General features: G+C 45.6%; 1 protein-coding gene across 2 annotated transcripts in view; it reads right to left on the bottom strand.

The window, feature by feature from the left end:
- Nucleotides 1-22230, bottom strand: part of LOC119977707 — a 53408-nt gene extending 31178 nt beyond the window's left edge. Inside the window, exon 1 of one of the 2 annotated variants that reach the window (XM_038818892.1) lies at nucleotides 21974-22230. In XM_038818892.1, the coding sequence (XP_038674820.1) occupies nucleotides 21974-22064 (91 nt within the window). In that variant the 5' untranslated portion in view covers nucleotides 22065-22230. The remainder of the gene's footprint in view (nucleotides 1-21973) is intronic. The other variant, XM_038818891.1, reaches the window with a different exon arrangement.
- Nucleotides 22231-26799: the final 4569 nt, after the last annotated feature.

Here is a 26799-nt window from a genome sequence, read left to right as displayed (position 1 = left end):
GAACCATTTATTCACCATCGAGCTTGATGCTGAAATAGAGCAAATCAAAACTATCCTGCGGAGTAATGGGTCGGATCATTGCTCGCTGCATATCGCACACACTCCTGAACAGGTGTGAGGATGTCACTTTAGGCGGGGCATTGTCACTGGACGGGTAATCCAGAGACCCAGGGTGATGGGGACCTGGGTTCGAATCCCACAATGGCAGATGATGAAAATTGAACTCAGTAAAAATCTGGAATAAAAGTCTAATGATGCAAACCCATCTGGGTCACTAACACCCTTTAGGGAAGGAAATCTGCCGTCCTTACCTGGTCTGGCCTACATGTGACTCCAGACCCACACCAATATAGTTGACTCTTAACTGTCTTCTGAGATGGCCGAGCGAGCCTCTCAGTTCAAGGATAATTTTGAGCTGGCAATGTCCACCTCCCATGAAATATTTTTTAAAAATGTGCCCAGTCTATCACAGATTACCCCGGAAGGACAAGGCATCTCAAAATATTGAGCAAGAGGTGAAGCGAGCTGAGTTACGCTGCTACCACACAGGAGCAACACAAGTGGTATTCGGCATTAACAGGTTGCTGCTGTCAAACCATAAAGATATTCTGCCAACTACACAATTGAGTAACCTGCTATATGAGTTTCAATGTCAGTGTGATGCCAGGTCTGTAGGCTAAATGTTTCAAAGACTGATCGCTCATATCAGACAACATGTCCCAGCCGCTGTTCGCAACAGACAAGTTACAGACTATACCCAACCAGCCTGTGTTTGCAAAACTCAAAACACATGATTGGGCAATACTTGTGAAGCAACCCTGTGCTAACAATTACACTTAAAAATTTAAGATTGTCAGTGGGACTCAGTGTGGCGCATTTGCATGTTCTAGAAACTACACCGGACCCTGTTCTTTGTAGACAGAAAGAACATGAACACGCATTTCACCGAACAAAATAGGTGACAGCCATTCTTTGGTTCATTCTTCAGAGCAATGACTTGACCAATCAGAGTCAACCTGCCTGGTTTGAATTTAAAGAAAGCTGGGACATTAACTGTCAGTTATCAGTTAACTGGTTCCTTCTCCAAGACGCTACCAATCAGAGTCCACTTGCCAACCAATCAGCACTCTGTCCTCATGAAGTATAATTTGCTATTCCTTTTATATTTGATATTGTTAGGAATTGTTCTGATGAGTGCAAGATGAAAAGCTTTGACAGCATGTCTCTTTTTTCAGTAGTAACCAGGCTCTGGACCACCAAATGACTATCAATATGTATTCTTCAGCCAACATTACTTAACCAGTTTAGCTGGTCATTTATTTCATTGCTGTGTGTGGGATCTTGCTGTGTGCAGATTGGTTGCTGCACTCCCTGGCTGACAGTACTTTGGAACCCCCCTGAGCTATATAAATGCAGACTCAGTCTGTGCTGTCCTGGCAGAGGGAGACTTTGGAATATTCTGGGATGTCATTACTCCTATTGAAATGGCATCGGTCTGAAACGTTAACTCGCGCTCATTCTCTGCACAGATGCTGCCTGTCCCACCCACTATTTCTATTTCTGTGACGTTGGCTCAGTTTAATGCTGAGTCCTGCCCAGCTTCCAAGTCTTCCCGTTACACAAAAACACCTTTCTTTCCTAAAGCAAGTGCTTAAATTCTAAGAATGAACGACAATGTGTCACCCATTGCATCAGTAGACCACAGGGTCTACGTGGGAGACCACATTTGAACAGATCATATATTTGACCAGATACATTAGATTGGTGTTTCATGGCAAGTCCCCCACATTTAACGTGGTGTTATGTGGTCAGATATCTTGAATGGTGTCTGTTTATAACTACCCATCAAACAAACCTCTATATCAGGCTGCTTTCAGAGTCCAAACCAGCCTTAGGCAGCGGCATCTGTGACGTTACAGAAAGAAGTACCATTTAATTGTTTTATTAATTACAGTAGCCTATTGTTACTGAAAGGGCCAATGGAGGCAATAAACTTAAAATACGCTTGAAACGTATATGTTTGCAGGGCTATGGGGAAAGAGAGTGTGTGTGGGATTAATTGGATAGCTCTTTCAATGAGACAGCATGGACTGTGATGGACTGAATGGGCTCTTTCTGTGCTGTATGATTCTATTATTGTAGCCCAGGAGATGCTAGTATGTGTGAGACTTTGTGAATCATGTCTTCAGTCTCTTGACTGTGCGAGACAAAACCGCTGTGTCATAATATACACCAGTATATCATGGTGCAGACACACACTGATGGACACACACAGGGACCAATCAACATGTACAAACACCGCAGCCAATCACCAGTTAGAATACACACACTATAAAGGCAGAGGGCACCACGGTTCCCACTCATTCTGGGTGCTGCCTCTCAGTGTAACAAGAACTCATCCAGCCCAGCACAGACTCACACCGCGTGCTGAGAGAATCAACTGGTTCGGGCAAGGCTTAGGTCTCTAGTTTAAGTTAGCATCATTTAGACCCACAGTCATCGTGTGTTAGTTAGTTAGAAGTAGTTAATAAAATTGAGTTGAACCTTCATCAGTGTTGGAAGTGTCTGTTCATCTCTCAAGTCTACACTAGCCAACACTTCACGCTGGACCATGGTCCACTGTCCATCGTTACACACAATCCTAAAATGTTACAGCACAGAAGGAGACCATTCTGGCCACCCTGTCAGTGTTAACTCTTTGAAAGAGCCATCCATTTAGCCCCACTCCCGTCCTGTTTGCCCACAGTCTGACAAGATACTCCTCTGCCAATGGCTATCCAATTTGCTTTTGAAAGTTATTGTTGAATCTGTTTCCAGCGCCCTTTCAGACGACACATCTTGGATCACAACTAGCTTCTCTCAAAAACATTCTCATCTCACCCCCGGCCAATGATTTGAAATCTGTGTCTGTCTGGTGACTGACCCTCCTGCCAATGGAAGCAATTTCTCCCCATTTATTTAACGGAACCATGAATGATTTTGAACGCCTCCAATAAATCTTCTCGCAACTTTCTTCACTCCAAGAAGAATAGTCCAGTCTCCGCCTAATCGCTGAATTTCTGCGAGTTTGCGATCGAATGGAGGGCTTTGAGGAAACTCCCCCGGGTAAATAGAAACATCCAACAGCAAAACATGGACAAATAAAACAGATTGTATATTAGAGGTACAAATATTTCCTGGTAATCTCGTTATATTGTGTTCTTTTTTTCTGTGAAGTTAAACGCTTCAATTAGATGTGTTAAAACACTCAATTTATTGCGCAGACTTTGTGAGGAAGCTTTACTGGGTTTAAATGCCGGGTGTGCACAATAATCAGCAGCTTTAAAATAAACTAACCCGGTGTCCCACTGTGAGAGCCACTTCATTCACACACGCTCAACATTCACTGAATGTCCAAATACAGAGGCTGCCAGTTTGAATCTGCCACCTAGTGGTGTCTCTGCCAAGCTGTCTGACATAGTGCAACGGTTCAGATCTCGAATAATCTGGGCGATGTCATGATATGCAAAAATGCAACCAATGAACACTCAGAATAGGACACAACCAATGGGCAGTCAGGACACTCCGAGGTGGCATCACCACAAGGGGGCATGACATAAACACTATAAAAGGGATGAGGCACTCACACCCTGCCTCTTTCCACAGACAGACATCTAGAGAGTTAGACAGGGTTGATCAGCAGCATCACACCCCAGCACGTGGCTTAGAGCAAGCTGGTACACTTAGACTGAGTTACTACAGTTAGATTAGCAGAGAGTCGAACTCGTTTTAGAACTGTGTTAATAGTTTAATAAACACGTTGAACTCATTTCAGAGTATGGAGCATCCTTTAGTTAAGACTGCATCAAGTAGCAGCCTGTGTTATCCGAAGCAGCAGAACACAGCAGGTGAGATCTTCCTGCTCTACACACAGGCAGGACCTTCCGATCTCCCAATGACATGCCCCCGCCACGTGTCTCCCGATGGCTTGACCAAGAGATCCTGCCGCTGGTCAACACAGACTGCTCCCCACCACTGAGAAACAAGCTGTGTGTGTGTGTGTGTGTGGGGGGGGGGGGGGGGGGGGGGGGGGAGGCAGAGAATCTTGCCCTCCGTGATTCTCATCCATTGTCAACTGTCACATTACTCTGTGGACCATCATCCTGAGCGTTAGCAAAAGATTGTATTGAGGGAGTGCTGCGTTGTCAGAGGGTCAGTGCTGAGGGAGTGCCACACTGTGAGAGGGTCAGTACTGAGGGAGTGCCGCACTGTCAGAGGGTCAGTACTGAGGGAGTGCTGCAGTGTCAGAGGGTCAGTACTGAGGGAGTGCTGCACTGTCAGAGGGTCAGTACTGAGGGAGTGCTGCACTGTCAGAGGGTCAGTACTGAGGGAGTGCTGCACTGTCAGAGGGTCAGTACTGAGGGAGTGCTGCACTGTCAGAGGGTCAGTACTGAGGGAGTGCTGCACTGTCAGAGGGTCAGTACTGAGGGAGTGCTGCACTGTCAGAGGGTCAGTACTGAGGGAATTCCGCACTGTCAGAGGGCCAGTACAGATAATCTCTCACAGGAATTTACATGGCGGTGAGGGGCAAGTTGGAGTGTGTGATGTGTGGAGTTATGGTGCTCCTGGCATGACTCTGGGCACTTCCGTCCAACATTTCTGCTGCCTGTCAATATTTGTGTCTTCAGAAAATTGGCAAAAAATTGCCACAAATGTGGTTGTGATTGACGTTTTCATCAGGATGCTGGGGAAAGTGTTGACTAACAGTTGAAAACAAAAGAAAGAATTATATTTCTATAGCACCTTTTGTGTCCTCAGGATTCTGCTGCACTCTGCAGCCAATAAAGTTCTTAGGAAACATTTCACCCAAATTGCGCACAGCAAGCTCCAACAGAGAGCAAAGTCATTGCGGCCAGATAATCTGATTTTAGTGATGTGGATTTTTGCTCCATGCAGTACTGCACTGCCCTTCATCAAGTAACAATCATGTGATCTTTGATATCCACGTAAGATATCTTTATTGTCACAAGTAGGCTTATATTAACACTGCAATGAAGTTACTGTGATAAGCCCCTAGTCGCCACATTCCGGCGCCCGTTCGGGTACACAGAGGGAGAATTCAGAATATCCAATTCACCCAACAGAACATCTTTGGCAACTTGTGGGAGGAAACCGGAGCACCCGGAGGAAACCCACGCAGACACGGGGAGAACGTGCAGACTGCGCAGCACAGACAGTGCCCCAAGCCGGGAATCGGACCTGGGACCCTGGAGCTGTGAGGCCATAGTGATAACCACTGTGCTACCGGGCTGGCAAGTGGAACCATCTCCTCCTAAAGACAGCTCCTACAGCCACGCAGCGCTCTCTCGGCATTGCACCGGAGTATCAGCCTGGATGATACCGTCATGTCCTTGGATTGGGAACTACACACGCAGCCTTCAGAGACAAGGGCGCTGCCCACTGAGCCAGATTTCAGACCTGTGTAATGACAATCTTTCTGAAACATTAACCACTATCGACCTGAAAAGGCATTTTAATGAGTGCCTTAAACCGAATAGGGTGACATCTTATTAAATAGACTCACAATCTCCCAAGTCAAATTCTCAATAATAATAATAATAATCTCTTATTGTCACGAGTAGGCTTCAATGAAGTTACTGTGAAAAGCCCCTAGTCACCACATTCCAGCGCCTGTTCAGGGAGGCCGGTTCGGGAATTGAACCCGCGCTGCTGGCCTTGTTCTGCATTACAAGCCAGCTGTTTAGCCCACTGTGCTAAACCGGCCCCAGTCACCAATCACACATCAATGTATTCTTGCCCATATTTTGCAAATGATTTGAAGTTTATGTTGGAGAAAAAAAGTTGGGGTTATGATTTAAAATAATGACCAAGACAAAAGGAGTCACTTCCTCATTTAAGAGATGGGAAATATATATTTCCCCTCTAAATTACTGTAACATTGACCAAAAAGAGGAAGTTTCCTTTATTAACCAGTTCCATCAGAAGCCATCTTTGGACAATGTTTCCTTCTCCATTTGCTGAATTTGAAGGCTTTAATTTATTGCTGAATGTTTCTGAAGCTTTTCCGACGTTTGGCCAACCTGTTGGCTGAGACATGTGAAAACCCATCACGTTGGGGGAACGATCTGGGTGAGTTGTTTAACCCGAGGCTCTGTCTGCCTTCCAGGTAGAACAGTTAAACCCCCGGGACTCTGTTTTTGGAGAAGATCAGTGAAGTTGTCCGCAGTGTCCCAGCCATTATGTATCCCTCAACCAACGTCACCAAAAAAAACAGATTAACCAGTCATGACTACATCGCTGCCTGTCGTTACCACATCTTGCTGCATGCACATTGGCTGCCAGGGTTTCTACATCACAACTGCGTTTCAAAAAAGGAATTTCATTGGCAGCAAAGGGGCATCCTGAGGGTGTGAAAGGCCCTATATAAATGCAAGGCTTTCTTTGTGGGGAGAGTGCCAGGTCCAATCTCTCATGCTTGATGTAACCCAGAATTGTGGCGGCTATAAAATGTTCCTCTTTGTGGTTATGATGATGATTATGGTCATGCATCAGAAGGCCACGAGTTCAATTCCCACAATGGAATCGTAGACTAATGTTTTGTTAGGCTCTTGATGTAGCATAAGCTGCTTCCTTGATGTGCACTCTGACAAAGGAAGGTTCAGACTTGGAGATAGCTTTAACACATTTATGAAACTGTTAACGATTCTCCTACTTGGATTCGACTCTCCTGTTAATCCTGCTATAGCTACTCAGTCTGACAAACCAGTCTGCTACAATCCACGTGGTGGGTGTGATGTGTTCAATCAACCCTGTGTACTCACTGAGTGTCTCCACTGGAAAGAGGAAGATCATGTGTGCTGTGTCCTTATATATGGGTTGGTGTAATGCCCCCCTGTGGTAGTGTCACCTCTGTGTGCATCTTGAATGCCCATTGGTCGTGTCCTATCTTACTGGGCTATTTGTTGAATGTCGGTGTGTGATGTCTCTGGTGCTCCCTCTAGTGTCTATCTAGTCTATGTGTATTTACATTAACCCCTTGTGTATTTACAGTGAAGCATATCACCACAACTAGAACCATCGCAACACAGAAAGAGGTCATTGAGTCCATCCTGTTTGCTGGCTCTTTGCAACAGAAACTTAGCTCATCCGAAGCACTGCCCTTTCCCAGAAAGGGTTTGAAAAGAAGGACCTCACCTTAAATCACCCCAAGAACATGTTGTCAAACTGAATTTGATCTATGTGGGCTGGTGTCAGTTAACACCACCATGGAAGTTTCAGGTAAAACCCCCGGCTGCTTCATTCACAACCCTTTAGGGAAGTGAGTCTTCTCCCTGATCATCGAAGCCTGACTCCAGAATCAAACCGTTGTGGTTGAACTGAAATGTCCCCTGGACTAAAGTGATCTCGCAAATCACCCAACACTAAACTCGGAGGAGAGGCAGGGTAGAAATGCAGATTCACCCATAGAGAAAAATGACCATCGAATACTCCCCCAGCCAAATCTGGTTCGAGCAATTTGGAAATTCCAGTCAGATCTAAAGACAAAAAGAATTCCGTGCAGAATGTAGAAGAGGTACTGAACTCCATTTCACTTTCACTCTCACCCACTCACTCTGTGGTTGCAATCTATCAAGATGCACTTTCACACTGAAAAATCCTAATGAATGCGTGGCTGGAGAGTTATTGATTACAACCAGTAATTCGTAGGTAATTGTTATGAGTCATATGATTGGGTATATTCATAACAGATTGATAATTCCTTTCACTTTGCTCAGAATTACCCCAAGACCTTGGGGGGTAACTTTGGGAAAGTGGTCACTGTTACTGTGCAGGCAAATGTGACAGCCGATTCAGACATAGCGAGAGTTAAATGAATGGTTAATCTGCTTTTGTACAAACTGCTGTCCAGTCATAGGACCTTGGGACTTAGGAGCAGGAATAGGTGGCACGGTGTTGCAGTGGTTAGCACTGCTGCCTCACGGCGCCGAGGTCCCAGATTTAATCCCGGCCCCGGGTCACTGTTCGTGTGGAGTTTGCACATTCTCCCCGTGTCTGCGTGGGTTTCACCCCCACAAGCCAAAGACGTGCAGGGTGGGTGGATTGGCCACGCTAAATTGTGCCTTAATTGGAAAAAAATGAATTGGGCACTTTAAATTTATTTTTAAAAAAGGAGCAGGAATAGGCCATTCGGTCCTTTGAGTCTGTCCCTCCGTTCAGTCAGACCATGGCTGCCCTCATTGTGGTCTCAGCTCATCTTTCCTGTCTTCCCCCCATAACCCCCGACTCCCTTATCTGTAAATATTTAAAGAGCCGGCCTCCGCTGCCTTTTGCGGGAGAGAATTTCACACTCTTCATTGAAAAGATTCTCTTCATCTCTGCCTGAAAAGTGAGTCCACTTATTCTTAAACTCTGCCCCTGACTTTCAGCCCCCTCCCACAAGTGGAAACGTCCAGCTGGTATCCACCTTGTCGCGTCCTCCTCTGGATCTTCTATGTTTCAATAAGATCAGCACTCATTCTTCGAAACTCAAATGGGTGAAGAGCCAACCTTTTGTCATAGGACATCGTCTTCACCCCAGCAATGTGTCGTGTGAACCTTCTGTGAACCACAGATGTGGTCTCACCAAGGCCCTGTACAGATCCAGTAAAACATCCCGACTTTTATATCCCATTCCTCTTCTCCTCTTGCAATAAACACCAACGTTCTGTTTGCCCTCCCCCAGATCACTTGTTGTGCCTGTATACTGACTTTTTGTCCAACAGGTTTATTTGGAATCACTAGCTTTCAGAACGCAGCTTCTTCATCAGATGTGCTACAAAAGCTAGTGTTTGAAACAAACCTGTTGGACTTCAATCTGCTGTTGTCAGACTTCTTACTGTGCTCACCCCAGTCCAACGCCGGCATCTCCACATCATGACTTATTGTGATTATGGTAAGATGTCTTACAACACCAGGTTAAAGTCCAACAGGTTTGTTTCAAACACGAGCTTTCGGAGCACTGCTCCTTCCTCAGGTGAATGTCAGTGTCTATATGCGCGATCTTCCTGGAGATTCTCTCCACTTTGAGCCGGCAGTTTGCGGTGTCGACGGTAGCCATGATGTGGAGATGCCGGCGTTGGACTGGGGTGAGCACAGTAAGAAGTCTTACAACATTCACCTGAGGAAGGAGCAGTGCTCCGAAAGCTCGTGTTTGAACCAAACCTGTTGGACTTTAACCTGGCGTTGTCAGACTTCTTACTGTGCTCACCCCAGTCCAATGCTGGCATCTCCACATCATGGCTTATTGTGATTATACACCAGGACACTCAGATCCCTCTGTACTGGAGAGTTCTGGAATCTCTCTCTGTTTGAACAGTGTTGTGCTTGTGTATTCTTCCTGCCAAAGTGGACAAGTTTACATTTTCCCACATTATACTCCTACTGCCAAATTTCCTGCCCACCTTGGTGTCATTGACAAATTTAGCTGCCGTACACTCAGTCCCTTCATCCAAGTCATTGATAAAGGATGTGTTGACCCAGCATTGATTCTCGACGCACTCTCTTGTTCCAGCTTCCTGTCAGAGACATCAAAGACTCATTGAACCCGAAGCCTGGCGTCCTGTTATCTAACCAATCAACTATCCATGCTAACATGTTACCCTCTAGACATTGTTCCATGATCTTGTGAAGTAACCTTCGCTGCGGCACCATATCAAATGCCTTTTGGAAATCCAAGTACATCAAATCTTCCAGCTACCTTTATCCACCATGAATGTAACTTCATCAAAAACTCCAACAGATTAGTTAAACATGATTTCCCATTCACAAAGGAAAAGCAGGTTGGCTCAACGTGACCACATCATGATTATCTAAGTATCCAGCTATAAACTGCAGAATAACAGATTTTAGCATTTTCTCTACGATAGATGTTAGGCTGACTTATTTGCGAGGAGTGATGCACTGTCAGAGGGTCAGTACTGAGGGAGTGCCGCACTGTCAGAGGGTCAGTACTGAGGGAGTGCCGCACTGTCAGAGGGTCAGTACTGAGGGAGTGCCGCACTGTCAGAGGGTCAGTACTGAGGGAGTGCTGCACTGTCAGAGGGTCAGTACTGACGGAGTGCCGCACTGTCAGAGGGTCAGTACTGAGGGAGTGATGCACTGTCAGAGGGTCAGTACTGAGGGAGTGCCGCACTGTCAGAGGGTCAGTACTGAGGGAGTGCTGCACTGTCAGAGGGTCAGTACTAAGGGAGCGCCGCACTGTCAGAGGGTCAGTACTGAGGGAGTGCCGCACTGTCAGAGGGTCAGTACTGAGGGAGTGCCGCACGGTCAGAGGGTCAGTACTGAGGGTGTGCTGCACTGTCAGAGGGTCAGTACTGAGGGAGTGCTGCACTGTCAGAGGGTCAGTACTGAGGGAGTGCATCACTGTCAGAGGGTCAGTACTGACGGAGTGCTGCACTGTGAGAGGGTCAGTACTGACGGAGTGCCGCACTGTCAGAGGGTCAGTACTGAGGGAGTGCTGCACTGTCAGAGGGTCAGTACTGAGGGAGTGCCGCACTGTCAGAGGGTCAGTACTGAGGGAGTGCTGCACTGTCAGAGGGTCAGTACTAAGGGAGCGCCGCACTGTCAGAGGGTCAGTACTGAGGGAGTGCCGCACTGTCAGAGGGTCAGTACTGAGGGAGTGCCGCACGGTCAGAGGGTCAGTACTGAGGGTGTGCTGCACTGTCAGAGGGTCAGTACTGAGGGAGTGCTGCACTGTCAGAGGGTCAGTACTGAGGGAGTGCATCACTGTCAGAGGGTCAGTACTGAGAGTGTGCTGCACTATCAGAGGGTCAGTACTGAGGGAGTGCCGCACTGTCGGAGGAATAGTAATGAGGGACTGCTGCACTGTCAGAGGGTCAGTACTGAGGGAGTGCTGCACTGTTAGAGGGTCAGTACTGAGAGAGTGCTGCACTGGAAGTTTACTGGCTTTGATAACATCGTTTATGAAATCATTCTTGATCATTGCTCAATATACTACAAAGAAAACACAATCGCTGGTTTTATCAGTGTCAAACAGACGTTCAAGTTAGTCACAATATTTTCAGTTCCCTTTACCTCATATTTACTGATTGGTCGTCCTTCAACAACAACTGCATTGATATAGCTCTCTGAATGTGGCAAACTGTCCCAAGGAAATTCACAGAAGCCACGTCAAACTAAAATTGTTCATTGAGTCAGATCAGCGATAGTTTGAACATGGTACCAAAGGTTGAGTCGGAGAGGGAGGGTTTACAGAGCGGTTTAGAGGGAGGGAGAGAGGTTCCGCGACGGAGAGGTTCAGTGAGGATTTTCTGGAGATAGGACCTTGGCAGCTGAGGACACAGCCGTCAATGGTGCAGTGATTTAAAAAACTGAGGCCAGAATTGTAGATCACTGAGGATCAGAGAGAATCAGCATGGATTTTGAAAGGGGAAATCATGCTGCTGGAATTCTCTGAGGATGTAACTAGCAGTGTAGACGAAGGGGAGCCAGTGGATGTGGCTCATTTGGACTTTTAGAACACTTTCAACGCAGCCCACACAGGAGATTAGTGTGAAAAATTAAAGAGAATGGGATTGGGCGTCGTTCATTGAGATGGATAGAAAACTGGTTGGCAGACTGGAAACAAAGATTAGGAACTAACAGGGCTTTTTGTGAATGGCAGGCAATGGCTAGTGGGTACCACAGGGATCGGTGCTGGGATCCCAACCATTCACAATATATTAATGATTTAGATTAGGGAACTAAATGCAATATCTCCAAATTTGCAGATGACGCAATGGTGGATGGGAGAATGGGAGAGTAAACTGTGAGGAAGATGCAGAGATACTTCAATGTAATTTGAACAAGCTGAGTGAGTGGGCACATGCATGGCAGATGCAGTATAATGTGGATAAGTGTGAGGTTATCCACTTTGGTGGCAAAAACAGGAAGGCAGATTATTATCTGAAAGGCTATAGATTGAGAGAGGAGAATGCGCAATGAGACCTTGTGCGCCAGTCGCTGAAAGTAAGCATGCAGATGTAGCGGGCGGCAAAGAAGGCAAATGGTATGTTGGCCTTCATAGCGAGAGGATTCAAAGACAGGAGCAGGGCCCTCTTGCTGCAATTATACAGGACCTTGGTGAGACCACACCTGGAATACTGTGTGCAGTTTCTTTCTCCTTATCCGAGGAAGGGACTTCTTGCTGTGGAGGGTGTGCAGCGAAGGTTTTCCAGACTGATTCCTGGGATGGCGGGAATGACACATGAAGAGAGATTGATTTGGTTACAATTATATTCACTGGAGTTTAGAAGAATGAGGGGGAAATCTTATAGAAACCTATAAAATTCTGACAGGACTGGGCAGGGTAGATGCAGGAAGGATGGTCCTGATAGTGGGGGAGTCCAGAACCAGGGGTCACAGCCTGAGGATACGGGGCAGACCATTTCGGACAGAGATGAGGAGACATCTCTTCACCCAAAGAGTGGTGAGCCTGTGGAATCTGCTACCACAGAAAGTAGTTGAGCCTAAAACATCAAGAAGCAGTTAGATATAGCACTTGGGGCAAAGGCAAGGATGTGGGGGGGGGGGGGGGGGGGGGGGGACATGAACAGGTTACTGAGTTGGATGATTAGCCATGATCATAATGAATGTCTGGGAAGGCTCGAAGGGCCAAGTGGCCTCCTCCTGCTCCTATTGACTATGTTTCTATGTGGAGCTGGAGGGGAGTTCAGAGATATGGTGGTGGGTGAGGTGAAGCAGGGGGTTCAAACAAAGGTAGAGCACAATTGATCCTGGAATCCCCTAACTAAGACCAACCTTGCTGCATCATCACCATCACAAGGACTGAGATGGGAAGAGGAGAGGACCCATCACCACCTAATCAGCATAGCTAGGCATGAGCAGCAAATGCCAGTTTAACCAGCGTTGTCCACAACCCAGGAACAAATATTGACAGTACGATATGTCCTTCAGTCCCAACTTACACATAGTATTCAGAGACCTATTTAAGGTACAAGTTGGCTTTGATGGAATACTCTTCATTTGCCTGGATTACTGCAGCTCCAACAACACTCAAGAAGCTTCATACCATTCAGGAAAAGCGACCGGCTTGATTGGCACCCCATCCAGCACCTTCACCATTCACTCCCTCCACTACCCATTCACAGTGGCAGCCGTGTGTACCACCTACAAGATGCACTGCAGCAACTCGCCAAGGGTCATTGGGCCGGCAATACTTTCCAAACCTCCGACCACTACCATCAAGAAGGACAAGGGAAGCAGATACCTGGGAACCCCACCACCTGGAGGTTCTCCTCCACCTCACTCACCATCCTGATTTGGAAATATATCGCCGTTCCTTCACTGTCACTGGGTCAAATTCCTGGAATTCCTTCCCTGACATCACTGTGGGTTTACCTACACCACACGGACTGCAGCCGTTCAAGAAGGCAGCTCGCCACTACCTTCTCACGGGCATTTAGGGTTGGCCTAGCCAGTAACGCTCACATCCCATAATGGAATCAAAGTGCTGTAAGGTGTTGGATTGCACTGCCCTCTACAATGGGCACAACTTGATGCATTCCTACATTCCTCTGTTCTCCTCTTCCTTTGAAATTTAGTTTGTGATGTATTGGTAACAATCCTGACTCTGAGGCAGAAACCCTTCTTGCTGATGTTGGGCTAAGCAGGACTGAGATTTCAGTGCACTGACAGAGTGAGAATTGCAGTGTTTGACGCACTATCCTGCGGATATTCATACCAGCTCCTACGGTGGACTCGACCATTTAGGGACGTGAGGACTTGGGGTTAACCTGATCAAGTTAATGAAGGGAACAGACTGTGTTCCAGTTAAACAGCTTCAAAGGACCAGGCATCACATTGTGAGGTTGTTTGAGGTCAGACCTAGGTTAGAGATCAGGTGTTGATTCTTTTCCCAGTGATTAATAAACCTTTGGAACAGGCTGCCATCTGGTGGAATGGACACTGTCTCACTGACTTTCTTTGATCAAGAGTTTCTGCCTGCAACACAGATTACCCTGTGCAAAACAGCCACTTTCTTGTTTAGTTTCTATTGCGCAAAGGGTTCAGAGTGAAGTTTCCCTTCATTTCCCCCAAAGTTACCTGACAAAAGAACGAGAGGTGACATGAGGAAAACCTTCTTCACACAGCGAGTGGTTAGGGTGGGGAATGTCTGAGGTGGAATCCGATTCAACCGAGGCTTTCGAAAGGGAATTGGATCATTATGAAAATAAAACAATTTTCAGGCATATGGAGAAAAGATGGGTGAGTGGGACTCTGGAAGTCAGTCTTACAGAGAGCGAACACAGTACTAAATGGCCTTCTGTGCTGTCACCATTGATGCAACGTTTTCTTCAGGGTTTCTGCCTCTATATCACGTGGTTTTGGGCGGTGTGATGACAATCTATATTGTGATACACTAAGGCAGGCAGGATTGGCCAAAGGCTGGTTTCCTGCCCTCATTCTCAGTGTGTACAAAATCCCACAAAACCTTTCAAAGAAACGATGAAAATTATTTTGGTGTTCAGCACAGAAAGAGGCCAAAGAGCTCATTGAGTCTGCATGAGATCCTTAAAGATTTATTCAATTAGTCCCTGCAATCTGTTCTCCTTCAAGTACTTGCCTAATTCCCCATTGAAGGGTAACAATTGAGTGTGTATCTGTCATACATTCCAAATCCTAATCACAGCTTGCATCACCAGGATTTCAATGTCGCGCCTGGTACTTTTGCTGATCACCTTAAATCTGTGCTTTCTCTCGACCGCCTCTTCAGATATTGGAAACAGTCACTTTATTGACTCTATCTAAACCCTTCACGATTTCAAACAGTGTGTGTGTTTTTATTATTATTTCCTGGGGTGTGGGCATTGCAGGCTGGCCCATCATTTATTGCCCATCCCTATTTGTCCTTGTGAAGGTGGTGGTGAACCTTCTCGAATGGCCGCAGTCCGTGTGGTGTAGGTAAACCCGCAGTGCTGGTAGCAAGGACGTTCCAGGATTTTGGCCCAGCGACAGCGAAGGAACGATTAATGCTATTGTAATTATTATTCACAGTGGGTGATTATAAATGTGAAATTGTTTTTTTAAAGATGTATTTTATTACAAACGTGTCAAAACAGTGAATAAACACCCCGGGAAACATACTTCCCAACAATCAACTACACAGTCTGTACAGATTTTTCCTCTTTTTCACCCCCCCCCCCCCCCCCTTCTCCTGTGACGAACAACACCTCAAACACGGTCACAAACATCCCCCACCTTTCCTCAAACCCTCCCTGCTGAGCCCCTTAACTCATACTTTATCTTCTCTAACTGCAGGAAGTCGTGCAGGTCACCCAACCAAGCCGCTACCCCCGGTGGCAATGCCGACCGCCACTCCAGTAACCAGAGGCGTGGATTTAAAATAATTAGCCAACAAACTGGAGAGAAATTTCTTCACACAGAGTTGTTAAGGTCTGGAAACTCCATCTTAGAGGATGGTGGCATTGGATTTGTAGGAACTTTCAAACAGCAATGGGACACATGCTCGAAGAGGACTGACTGGTCACTGAAACTAGTTTTATATTCCTGATTTATTAGTGAAATTCCACCAGCTGCTGTGGTGGGATTTGAACCCTGTACCCAGAGCATTAACCTTGGCCTCTGGGTTACTAGCCCAGTGACATTATCACTGTACCACATTGCAATGGTGACTACACTTCAAAGGGGCTGTTTAGCTCACAGGGCTAAATCGCTGGCTTTGAAAGCAGACCAAGGCAAGCCAGCAGCACGGTTCGATTCCCGTAACAGCCTCCCTGAACAGGCACCGGAATGTGGCGACTAGGGGCTTTTCACAGTAACTTCATTTGAAGCCTACTCATGACAATAAGCGATTTTCATTTCATTTCAAAGTCATATTGCTTCAGGACGGCATGGTGGCGCAGTGATGGCTAAATTAATTTTCATTTCATTTCAGTGGGTAATACTGCTGCCTCATGGTGCCAAGGACCTGGGTTCCATACAAGCCCTGGGTCACTGCCCGTGTGGAGTTTGCACATTCTCCACGAGTCTGCATGGGTTTCGCCCCCACGACCCAAAAGATGTGCAGGGTAGGTGGGTTGGCCACGCTAAATTGCCCCTTCATTTGAATTTTTTTTTTAAAAAGGCCACATTGCTTCATTAAATGAATGATAATGACATTATTACATCACCATCTATAATGGGATTTTCCAGCTGTGCACAGTGTGTGCTCATAGCTTCATCTAGATGCTCCTCATACAGGCAAACAGATGATGAAACTGCTCAGAGAACTGGCCGACCGAGACTGAATTCAGCAGAGCCTTTTTATTTATTCTCTCATGGGATGTGAGCATTATTGGCAAGGCCACATTTGATGCCCAACCCAAATTGTCCTTGAGTCAGATAAAGAGTCTGCCCTGGTAAGAACACCAGATTTACCTTCATTAGTGAACTAGATGGGTGTTTACAATAATCAATGATAGTTCTGTGGTCACCATCACTGAGACTAGTTTTATATTGCAGATTTAATAATTGAATTTAAATGCCACCAGCTGCCATGGTAGGATTTGAGCCCGTGAGCCCCGGGCCACTACCCTGGGCCTCTGGATTAGTAATCTAGTGTCATTACCACTACTCCACCATCTCCCTCCCCCTCACAACAACAGGCAAGTCCTGATACAACTGCCTAAACTGGTCACATAATCTTACAAACTTCAGTGACGTGGATAGATTGGAGAGGTTGGAACTGTTCTCCTTGGAGAGGAGAAGGCTGAGAGGAGATTTGATGGAGAGGCTCAAGATCAATGAGGGGGAGGGGGGCTGGCCAGAGAAGGTCGGGAGAAACTGTTCTCGCTTGTAAAAGGGTCGGGAATGAGAGAGTGCCGATTTAAGGTGATTTGCAAAAGAGGCAAATGTGATGTGGGAAAACAATTTCACACAGCGAGTTGTTGGGGTCTGGAATGCACGGCCTGGAAGTGAGATGGAGGCAGGTTCAATCGACACTCCTGCTAGTGAGAACAAGGAATCTATCAAAACTCTCCATGATTTTCAACACCTCAGTCAAATTTCCTCTCATCTTTCTCCATGAAGAAGAGACCGAGCATTGCCAATCAATGCAAGTAATCAAAGTTCCTCATCCCTGGTTCAATTTTAGTGTATCGCCTCTCGGGTGCTGTCCTGAGTTGAACACAATACTCCAGCTGGGATCCAATCAGTGGTCGATAAAGATTTAGCATAACTTCCTTGTTTTGGTATTGTTACAGCCGGCTCGAGACCCACGGGTTTGGAGCAATCAACCTGCCCGTCAGTCTCGCTGAACACGAGCTCCCACATTAAGGGAGCAGGGAACCTTAAATCATCCATGGTTAAGCTCTGCATAAAGCCAGCCAGGTACAGAACCGACAGTTCAGACCTGGTTGGGAGCTGGTGTATATTGTAAATACTAGTGTGTGTTAATACACCACGTTTTCTTAAACTACTCAGTCTGGATTTGTTTGTGGTCGACAAAAGGTATCAATGACCTATTTTCAAAGCCGCGTATTCCATTTGTTTTCTTAATCATTTTATCAACTTTGCTCTGTCACTTTAAAGGACAGTGGGCATCTTGAATAATGGCTACTTTTTGCTCAATGTAAGGGTTGTCTGTGATAAGTATGGTTGATGTAAGAGGTAGGGATTTGCATTATATGTTTCAAACAATTGAATCAGATTTGTGTAATGTCAAAAAATGAGGCCAATATTGAAGTCAAGATGAGAAACCCTAAAATAGTTCCCTGAATTAAGAGTAAAATTCCACATTGACAGGAGCTGGACTCTGCACTTTGAACTCCCGGGTTCCGCCTTACACTGAATGGATAAATCAGCATTTTAATTGTACGGCGTCTAACTTGAAAGCAAAGATTCAGAAGTTGCAGTAACTAGAAGGACAATGGTTTGGAAATTCATTCTTTACCAAACAGAATGATTCTGCTGATAAGATTTCTCAGAAATGATAAATTGGCTTCAGTGGTTTTTTTGAGAAGGATTGATGTCTTAAAACTCAGAAGCACTAACTCATTATCATTCACATCAGACCCAATAGATAACATTCAGAGTAGTGAGGGACAGATGACAAAGGAACATTAGATACCTTATCAAAACAAAGAAATCACAGAAAAGTTCAATGTAGGGGAATGATTAAGCAGTTTGTAGCTGATGCAAGAATTGATCGTGTGGCTGATATGCAGGAACATATCAATGGAATGGTCAAGTGGCCAGAAAAATGACCAATAGAATTCAACCCCAATAAATGTGAGGTGATGCATTTGGGCAAGGATGACATCTACTGTATAAAATATTAATTAGGTCGCGGCTAACGTACGGCATATAGATCCTTCCATCGCATTACAGGAAGATTGTGATTGTGCTAGAGAGGGGGGTGGAGAAGATTTTCTAGACAGGAAAATTTTAAATCTGTGGGGAGATTGATAAGGCTGGAAATGAGGAGGCAGAATGGAGAATCAGGACCTACTTCCCTTAGCAGAGGGGTCAATAACTTTGGGACAGAGGTTTCAAGTATTTGAAAGAAGGATCAGAGGAGAGTTGAGAAATATTTTTTCATCCAGAGGGTGGTGGATAAATTGAAACTCACTCTATAACGGGGTGGTAAAGGCAGAAATCCTCACTGCATTTTTAAAAATACTTCGATATGTGCTTGAGGTGCTGTTACCTCCAGGGATCACAAGCTGGAAAGTTGGGTAAAGCTGGGATAGCTGTTTTTGACAGGCACAGACAGAATGGGCAGAATGGCCACCTGTACTGTATATTCTCTATGTTGCTTCTGTGTTTCTTTATTTCAGGAGGCCATTCAGCCCTTTGTGCTAGTTCTTTAACGGCCGCTGCCGATTCTGACTCCATTATCCTGCAACTTCACAAAATGGTTTTTTATTCTTCATATTAAATAATAATCCAACCACATAAGAACGTAAGAACTAGGAGCAGGAGTGGGCAATTCAGTCCCTCTATTCTGCTCCGTCAATCATGGCTTATCTCATCTCTACTTTCCTGCCTGTTCTCCATAACCCTTCACCCTGATACGAATTAAAAATCTGTCTATCTCTCCCTTAAATTTACTCAAAGTCTCGGCATCCACCACACTCTGGGGTAGTGAATTCTACAGATTCACGGCCCTTTGAGAGATGTCATTTCTCCTCATCTCTGTTTCAAATTTAAATTTGCTCCCTCTTACTTAAAACTACGACCTCATTCTAGATTGTCCCACAAGAGGAAGCATCCGCTCCACATCTACTTTGTCAATAACTTTTATCATCTTTGTGTACCTCAATTAGATCTCCCCTCATTCTTCTATACACGAGAGACTGTTCAATCTCTCTTCATGCGACAATCCCCTCATCTCTGGAATCAATCTAGTGAACCTCCTCTGAACTGCCTCCAATGCAACTACATCCCTCCTCAAATAAGGAGACCAAAACTGTGCACAATGCTCCAGGTGTGGTCTCACCAATGCCTTGTATAGTTGCAACAACACTTCCCGACCTTTATACTCAATTCCTTTTGCTATGAAGACCAAAATTCCATTTGCCTTTCTTATTACCTGCTATACCTACATACCAGTTTTCTGTGATTCATGGACGAGGACATCCAGATCCCTCTGTACCAAAGCACTCTGAGGTTTCTTTCTATTTAGATAATAAGTTGCCTTTCCATTTTTTCGACTGAAATGAATAACCTCACACTTATCCACATTAAACTCCATCTGCCAAAGTTTGACCCACTCCCCTATCCTATCCATATCCATTTGCAAGGTTTCCTCATTGTAACTTATTTCTCCACCTACTATAATCAATCTGCAAATTTGGCTATAGTACCTTCTATACCTGTATCCAAGTAAACAATATTAATTGTAAATAGTTGGGGCCCGAGTACCGAACCCTATGGCACCCCACTAGTTACATTTTGACAACCAGAAAATGACCCATTTATCCCGACTCTCTCTCTGTCTTCTGTCCATCAGCCAGTCTTCTATCCAAGCTAGTAAATGACCCCTAATCCTTGGGGTCTTACCTTGTGAGTTAACCTTCTGTGTGGCACCTTATCAAATGCCATCTGGAAGTCCAGATATACTACATCTACAGGATTCCCATTATTCACTTGGCTTGTTACATCTTTGAAAAATTCTAGCATATTAGTCAAACACTATTTACCCTTCATAAAACCAAGCTGACTCTGATGGTTAGCGTTTTGACCTTCCAAATGTCCTGCTATTACATCCTTAATAATGGATTCTAACAACTACCCAAGGACAGATGTTAAACTAACTGGTCCATAGTTTGCTACATTCTGCCTCCTTCCCTTTTTGAATAGCATTTTTCCAATCCATTGGAACGTTTCCTGCATCCAGGGAATTTTGGAATATTATGAACAATGGAACCTCTATCTCCACTGCCATTTCCTTTAAGACCCTGTCACTGTCAAAATGATGCTACAGTTGCTTGGGTTCTAATGGCCTTCATTCTGAAACTATTTTCTTCCACTAACCCCTTTAATCTTCCTGTGAGAACCCCCAGCCTGTCTTAAGAAGTTGTGTTTCTTCTGATAACCAGTCAGAGGTCATTGCCTCCAGTGAAGGATCTTACTTTCAATCAAGGCCTTGGAGAGGGTGTGGAGGAGATTTGCCAGAATTGCTCCTGGGATGAGGCATTCAGTGATGGTGGAGAGATTTCAGAAGCTGGGATTGCTCTCCTTAGAGCAGAGAAGGTTAAAGGGGAGTTTAAATCGAGGTGATGAAAACCATGAAGGCCATTGACTGAGTAAATAACTAGAACCGTTTCCACAGACAGGAGGTGGGCAACTAGAGGTCCCAGATTAAACTTTATGGGCAAGGATGTTGAGAGGGGGAGGTGAGAAGTTTTATTTTACACGGCAAATTATAATCTGGAAGGTGGTGCCTGAAAGAGCGGTAGAAAGAGATTCAATAAGGAATTTACGAAAGGGAATTGGAGAAATACTTGTAAACATTTGTAAGGCGATGAGGGAAAGAGCAGGGAGCGAGATTAATTAGAATTGCTCTTTCAAAGAACCAGCAAAGGTATGATGGCCAAATGGCCTCCTTCTGTGCTGAATAGGACTCCAGCCTAAACCTGCAGCTACTGAAGAACTGTTTTCTATTGAATTGATAAAGTTTTTCACACTCTTCAACCTGATCAGAATTAACTCCCTGTTGAATCTCTTTATCCCAACAGAATAGAACAATCTTAAAAAAATTAAAATAAGATTTAAAATGTATTGGCCATAATCGATCAAAGAATGAACACAGTGCAAAAAAAACAATATTCTTGGTATATTTAAACTAAGTGAAGGTTTTATTTGCAAAAGATATCCTGTTCAGTATTATACTGAGGGGGCATCAGGGTAGCATGGTGGTTAGCATAAATGCTTCACAGCTCCAGGGTCCCAGGTTCGATTCCCGGCTGGGTCACTGTCTGTGTGGAGTCTGCACGTCCTCCCCGTGTGTGCGTGGGTTTCCTCCGGGCACTCCGGTTTCCTCCCACAGTCCAAAGATGTGCGGGTTAGGTGGATTGGCCATGCTAAATTGCCCGTAGTGTCCTAATAAAAGTAAGGTTAAGGGGGGGGGGTTGTTGGGTTACGGGTATAGGGTGGATACGTGGGTTTGAGTAGGGTGATCATGGCTCGGAGCAACATTGAGGGCCGAAGGGCCTGTTCTGTGCTGTACTGTTCTATGTTCTATGTTCTATACTTGTGTGTATGTACAACGATAGGGATAACTGAGCTATCTATTGTCTGTGATAGCCTGACCTCAAACCTTTCTCTGAAGTAGTATTTACATTAAATCTTGACACAGAGTTAACTGTGATTACAGAACGGATTGTGATTGATGGAGTTTGTTTTGACAGCAGTAAGTTCTTGACTAAGTTACTCGACAATATCCCAGGTAGCAATTGGAGATCTCTCTTACCTTTCAAATGTGCTGAAAAGTAAAGGAAGGACGTCAGGAAGAAATAGTTGTGAGTTTTTATACGCCACATCGTTCTCCGGCGTGTAGTCATTTACCCATTAAAACCAGCAACTAGGGACAAGGTAGAGAATGAAGCTCCCGCTCTCAATGATTATCAGAAAACGTTCAAGGAGCATATACAAAATCCTGTGAAAGCAGTTAGTTCTGCTGGCATTGTCTGTCACACTGCTGGCAACGTGTGAGCGAGCTGCTCGATGACACACTCTACTTCACCAGAAGTGACGTAAACTCTGTGGTTAGTTATGTGAACAGATGTGTTTCAGATATTTTTGATAAAATTACCATTATAGTCAGAGCGCTTCTTCTGATTAAGATCTGTTTATTCATAAGGTGGCAAACTCTGTACCTTTTTTCTTTCCCCCAATTTCTTGCTGACTTCTTTTTCTAAAAATATACTTTATTCATTAAATTTATAAAAGCACCTGACGCAATATTTCTTTGTTCTTTTAAGGTGCGAGGGGCAAGGTTTAGAGGAGATGTACCAGGTAAGTTTTTTACACAGTAGATGCCTGGAACTCGCTGCCGGAGGAGGTGGTGGAAGCAGGGACGATAGTGCCGTTTAAGGGCATCGTGACAAATATATGAATAGGATGGGAATAGAGGGATACGGACCCAGGAAGTATAGAAGATTTTAGTTTCGATGGGCAGCATGGTCGGCACAGGCTTGGAGGGCCGAAGGGCCTGTTCCTGTGCTGTACTTTTCTTTGTTCTTTGTTCTGATGTAAATCCAATCTGCTTTTTCCAATGTTGTATGTTAGACATTACACATTACAAATGTATTTAATATTTTCCTTTTTAATAAACATTTTATTGAGGTATTTTTTTGGCACCACCTCCTCCAGCAGCGAGTTCCAGGCAGATGGAGAATAATGTGGGAAAATGTCCAAATTTTCCACTTTGGCAGGAAGACTAGAAAAACAGCAATTTATTTTGATGGAACGAGATTGCGGAACCCTGAGGTACAGAGGAATTTGGGGGTCCTGGTACATGAATCATAAAAGGTCAGCATGCAGATACAGCAAGTGATTAGGAAGACAAATGGAATGCTGGCCTTTATCGCATAGGGGTAGTGTACAAATGTAGGGGAGTGTTGATATGATGGTATGGGACATTGGTGAGGCCACATGGAGCACTGTGTACAGTTCTAGTGCCCGTACTGAAGGAGGGATCTACTTGTATTAGAAGCCGCTTAGAGAAGGTTCATTCAGCTAATTCTTGGGATGAACAGAGTTGTCTTATGGGGAAAGGTTGAATAGATTGGTCCTGTACTCACTGGAGTTTAGAAGAATGAGAGGCGATCGTATTGAACATAGAACATAGACATATAAGATTATGAGACTCCTATTTATTGACTACAGCTTCGCCTTCAACACCATAATCCCAGCCAAGCTCATGTCAAAGCTCCAAAACCTAGGATTCGGCTCTCCACTCTGCAACTGGATCCTCGATTTTCTGACCAACAGACCACAATCAGTAAGAATGAACACCAACACCTCCTCCACAATAGTCCTCAATACCGGTGCCCCGCAAGGCTGCGTACTTAGCCCCCTACTCTACTCCCTGTACACACATGACTGCGTGGCAAAACTTGGTTCCAATTCCATCTACAAGTTTGCTGACGATACGACCATAGTGGGCTGGATCTCGAATAACGACGAGTCAGAATACAGGAGGGAGATAGAGAACCTGGTGGAGTGGTGTAACGACAACAATCTCTCCCTAAATGCCAGCAAAACTAAAGAGCTGGTCATTGACTTCAGGAAGCAAAGTACTGTACACACCCCTGTCAGCATCAACGGGGCCGAGGTGGAGATGGTTAGCAGTTTCAAATTCCTAGGGGTGCGCATCACCAAAAATCTGTCCTGGACCACTCACATCGACGCTATCACCAAGAAAGCACAACAGCACCTATACTTCCTCAGGAAACTAAGGAAATTCAGCATGTCCACATTAACTCTTACCAACTTTTACAGATGCACCATAGAAAGCATCCTATCTGGCTGCATCACAGCCTGGTATGGCAACTACTCGGCCCAGGACCGCAGGTAACTTCAGAGAGTCGTGAATACCGCCCAGTCCATCACATGAACCTGCCTCCCATCCATGGACTCCATCTACACCTCCCGCTGCCGGGGGAAAGCGGGCAGCATAATCAAGGATCCCTCCCACCCGGCTTACTCACTTTTCCAACTTCTTCCATCAGGCAGGAGATATAGAAGTCTGAGAACACGCACGAACAGACTCAAAAACAGCTTCTTCCCCACTGTCACCAGACTCCTAAATGACCCTCTTATGGACTGACCTCATTAACACTACACCCTGTATGCTTCAACCGATGCCGGTGCTTATGTAGTTACATTGTGTACCTTGTGTTGCCCTCTTATGTATTTTCTTGTATTTTCTTGAATTTTGTTTAATTCCCTTTTCTTCCCATGTACTGAATGATCTGTTGAGCTGCTTGCAGAAAAATACTTTTCACTGTACCTCGGTACACGTGACAATAAACAAATCCAATCCAATCCAATGAGGGGGCTTGACAGGGTGGATGCTGAATGAATGATTCCTCTCATAGGGAAAGTTACAACGAAATGACAAAGTTTCAAAATAACAGGTCTCCAATTTCTTCTTCTTGGGCAGGCCTTCAGGGTCGAGGGTGACTTATTTCCACTCCGGAAAGGTGGGTTCTACGGTGGCTGAATAGTCCAATCCTGGATCCACAGACTCTGCCACAGGTTTGGTAGCTGGTGTTTGATGAGGTGGGTGGGTGGGACGCACTGGAATCCGCTGTTTACACTTGGCCTCTACGTGTTCAACCATACCTCGCTCCAGGTGATTGGCGTCTTAGCAAATTGTTCTTCTCCAGTTTGTGTGATCCAAGGCAAGCGATTCCCACGTGTCGGTGGGGATGTTGCATTTATTTAGGGAGGCTTTCAGAGTGTCCTTGTAGCATTTCCTTTGCTCTTCTTAGTGATCGTTCACCATTGCGGAGCTCGGAGTAGAGCACTTGTTTCGGGAGTCCAGTGTTGGGCGTGCCAGGCATGTGGGCAATGTGACCCGCCCATCGCAGCTGGTCAAGTGTGACCAGTGCCTCGATACTGGGGATATTGGCCTGGGAGAGGACGCTCACATTGGTTTACCTATCTGCCAGTTGATTTTCAGGATTTTGCAGAGGCAGCGTTGTGATATTTATCCAGAGATTTTAGATGTCTGCTGTACATTGGTCATTTTCCTGATGCATACAGGAGGGTGGGGACCATGGCTGCTCTGTAGACCATGAGCTTGATGCTGGGTTTGAGGTCTCAGTCTTCGAACACTCTGTTACTCAGGCATCCAAAGACTGCACTGGCGCATTGGAGTCGATGTTGGATTCATCATCAATGTCTGCTCGCACTGAGAGGTCATCTGCGCACTGCAGCTCGATGACAGAGGTTGGGGTGGTCTTGGTTCTGTTCTGGAGGCGTCGGAGATTGAACAGTTTCCCCTTGTCCAGTAGGTTAGCTCCACTCCAGCAGGGAGTTTCAGAGTGATGGGGTGAAGCGTTGCTGCGAGGTAGATGGAGAAGAGCGTTGGTGCGATGACGCAGCTCTGTTTGACCCAGTTTGCACACGTATTGGGTGAGTGGTTACGTTGGTGAGGATCACACCTTGCATGTCATCGTGGAGCAGGCGGAGAATGGTGACGAATTTCTGCGGGCAGCCGAATTTGAGGAAGATGTTCCACAATCCCTCACGGTTGACAGAGTCGAAGGTCTTTGCGAGATCCAAGTCATGTACGAGGTTGATGCTGCTCCCTGCGCTGTTCCTGGATTTGTTACGCGCTGAAGATCATTTCCAAAGGACAAAGTTTCAAAATGACAGGTCTTCCACTTACGATGGTGATGAGGCGGAATTCCTTTTCTCTGGAATTCTCTTCCACAGACAGCAGTGGTGGCTGGGTCATTGAATATACTCAAGACCAAGTTAGACAGAGTTTTGATTGACGAGAGAGCCAAGGGTTATAGAGTTGGTGAACACGATCGTAGTGGTCAAGCTGCTAAGACCCTCGGGACACACTGGCTCGGAGTCGCCAGTCGGGGCTGCGTGTGTCTGACCGGGGGGTACGTGGCTTTCCTCCTGACAGGGAATCAGGTACTGGGTTCAACCGGGAGACAGGAACATGGGGTTAAGGCCTCAATCAGACCAGCCATGATCTTATTGAATGGCGGAACAGGCTCGATAGGCCGAATGTCCTACTCTGCTTCTATTTCTTATGTGTTGAAATCCATCAGTTTTTCCCATTCACTTCATCTATCAATGTCTTTTGGTGATTTCCTGTCAGTATGAGATACCATACCACTAACCTTTGTATCATTGGCGTGGTGTTCTGATATGTGTTATGTGGCTGTCTTCTGGTCCCTGAAGGTAACGTTCCTGAGTTTGTGCTCTCATTACTGAAGGTTCTGTGACAGGAGCCAATACTTGCCTGTCTCCTAACTCACAGAGAGTCCCTCTTTCTCCCCTGTGCTCATTGACCTCCACTCTTTTCCGCTCATCCTGACTTCAAAATCCTCAGCCCTGTTTCTGAAGCTATCCATGATCTCTGGTCTCTGCAATCTCCTTCAGCCTCCACAACCCCCCTCAGGTGTCCTCTAATTCCGGCCTCCTCAACATCCGGGAGTTCAATCGCTCCACGGCTGTGCCTTCAGCTGCCTGAGCCCCAACCTCTCCAATTCCCTCCCTAAACCTCTCCGCCTCCCTTTCTTTCTTGAAGACCTTCTTTAAAACGTA

This window comes from Scyliorhinus canicula, chromosome 14, assembly GCF_902713615.1.
Source record: "Scyliorhinus canicula chromosome 14, sScyCan1.1, whole genome shotgun sequence".
Lineage (NCBI taxonomy): Eukaryota > Metazoa > Chordata > Chondrichthyes > Carcharhiniformes > Scyliorhinidae > Scyliorhinus > Scyliorhinus canicula.
The sequence above is the reverse complement of the archived record's forward strand: the minus strand, read 5'-3'. Positions and strand labels throughout refer to the sequence as shown.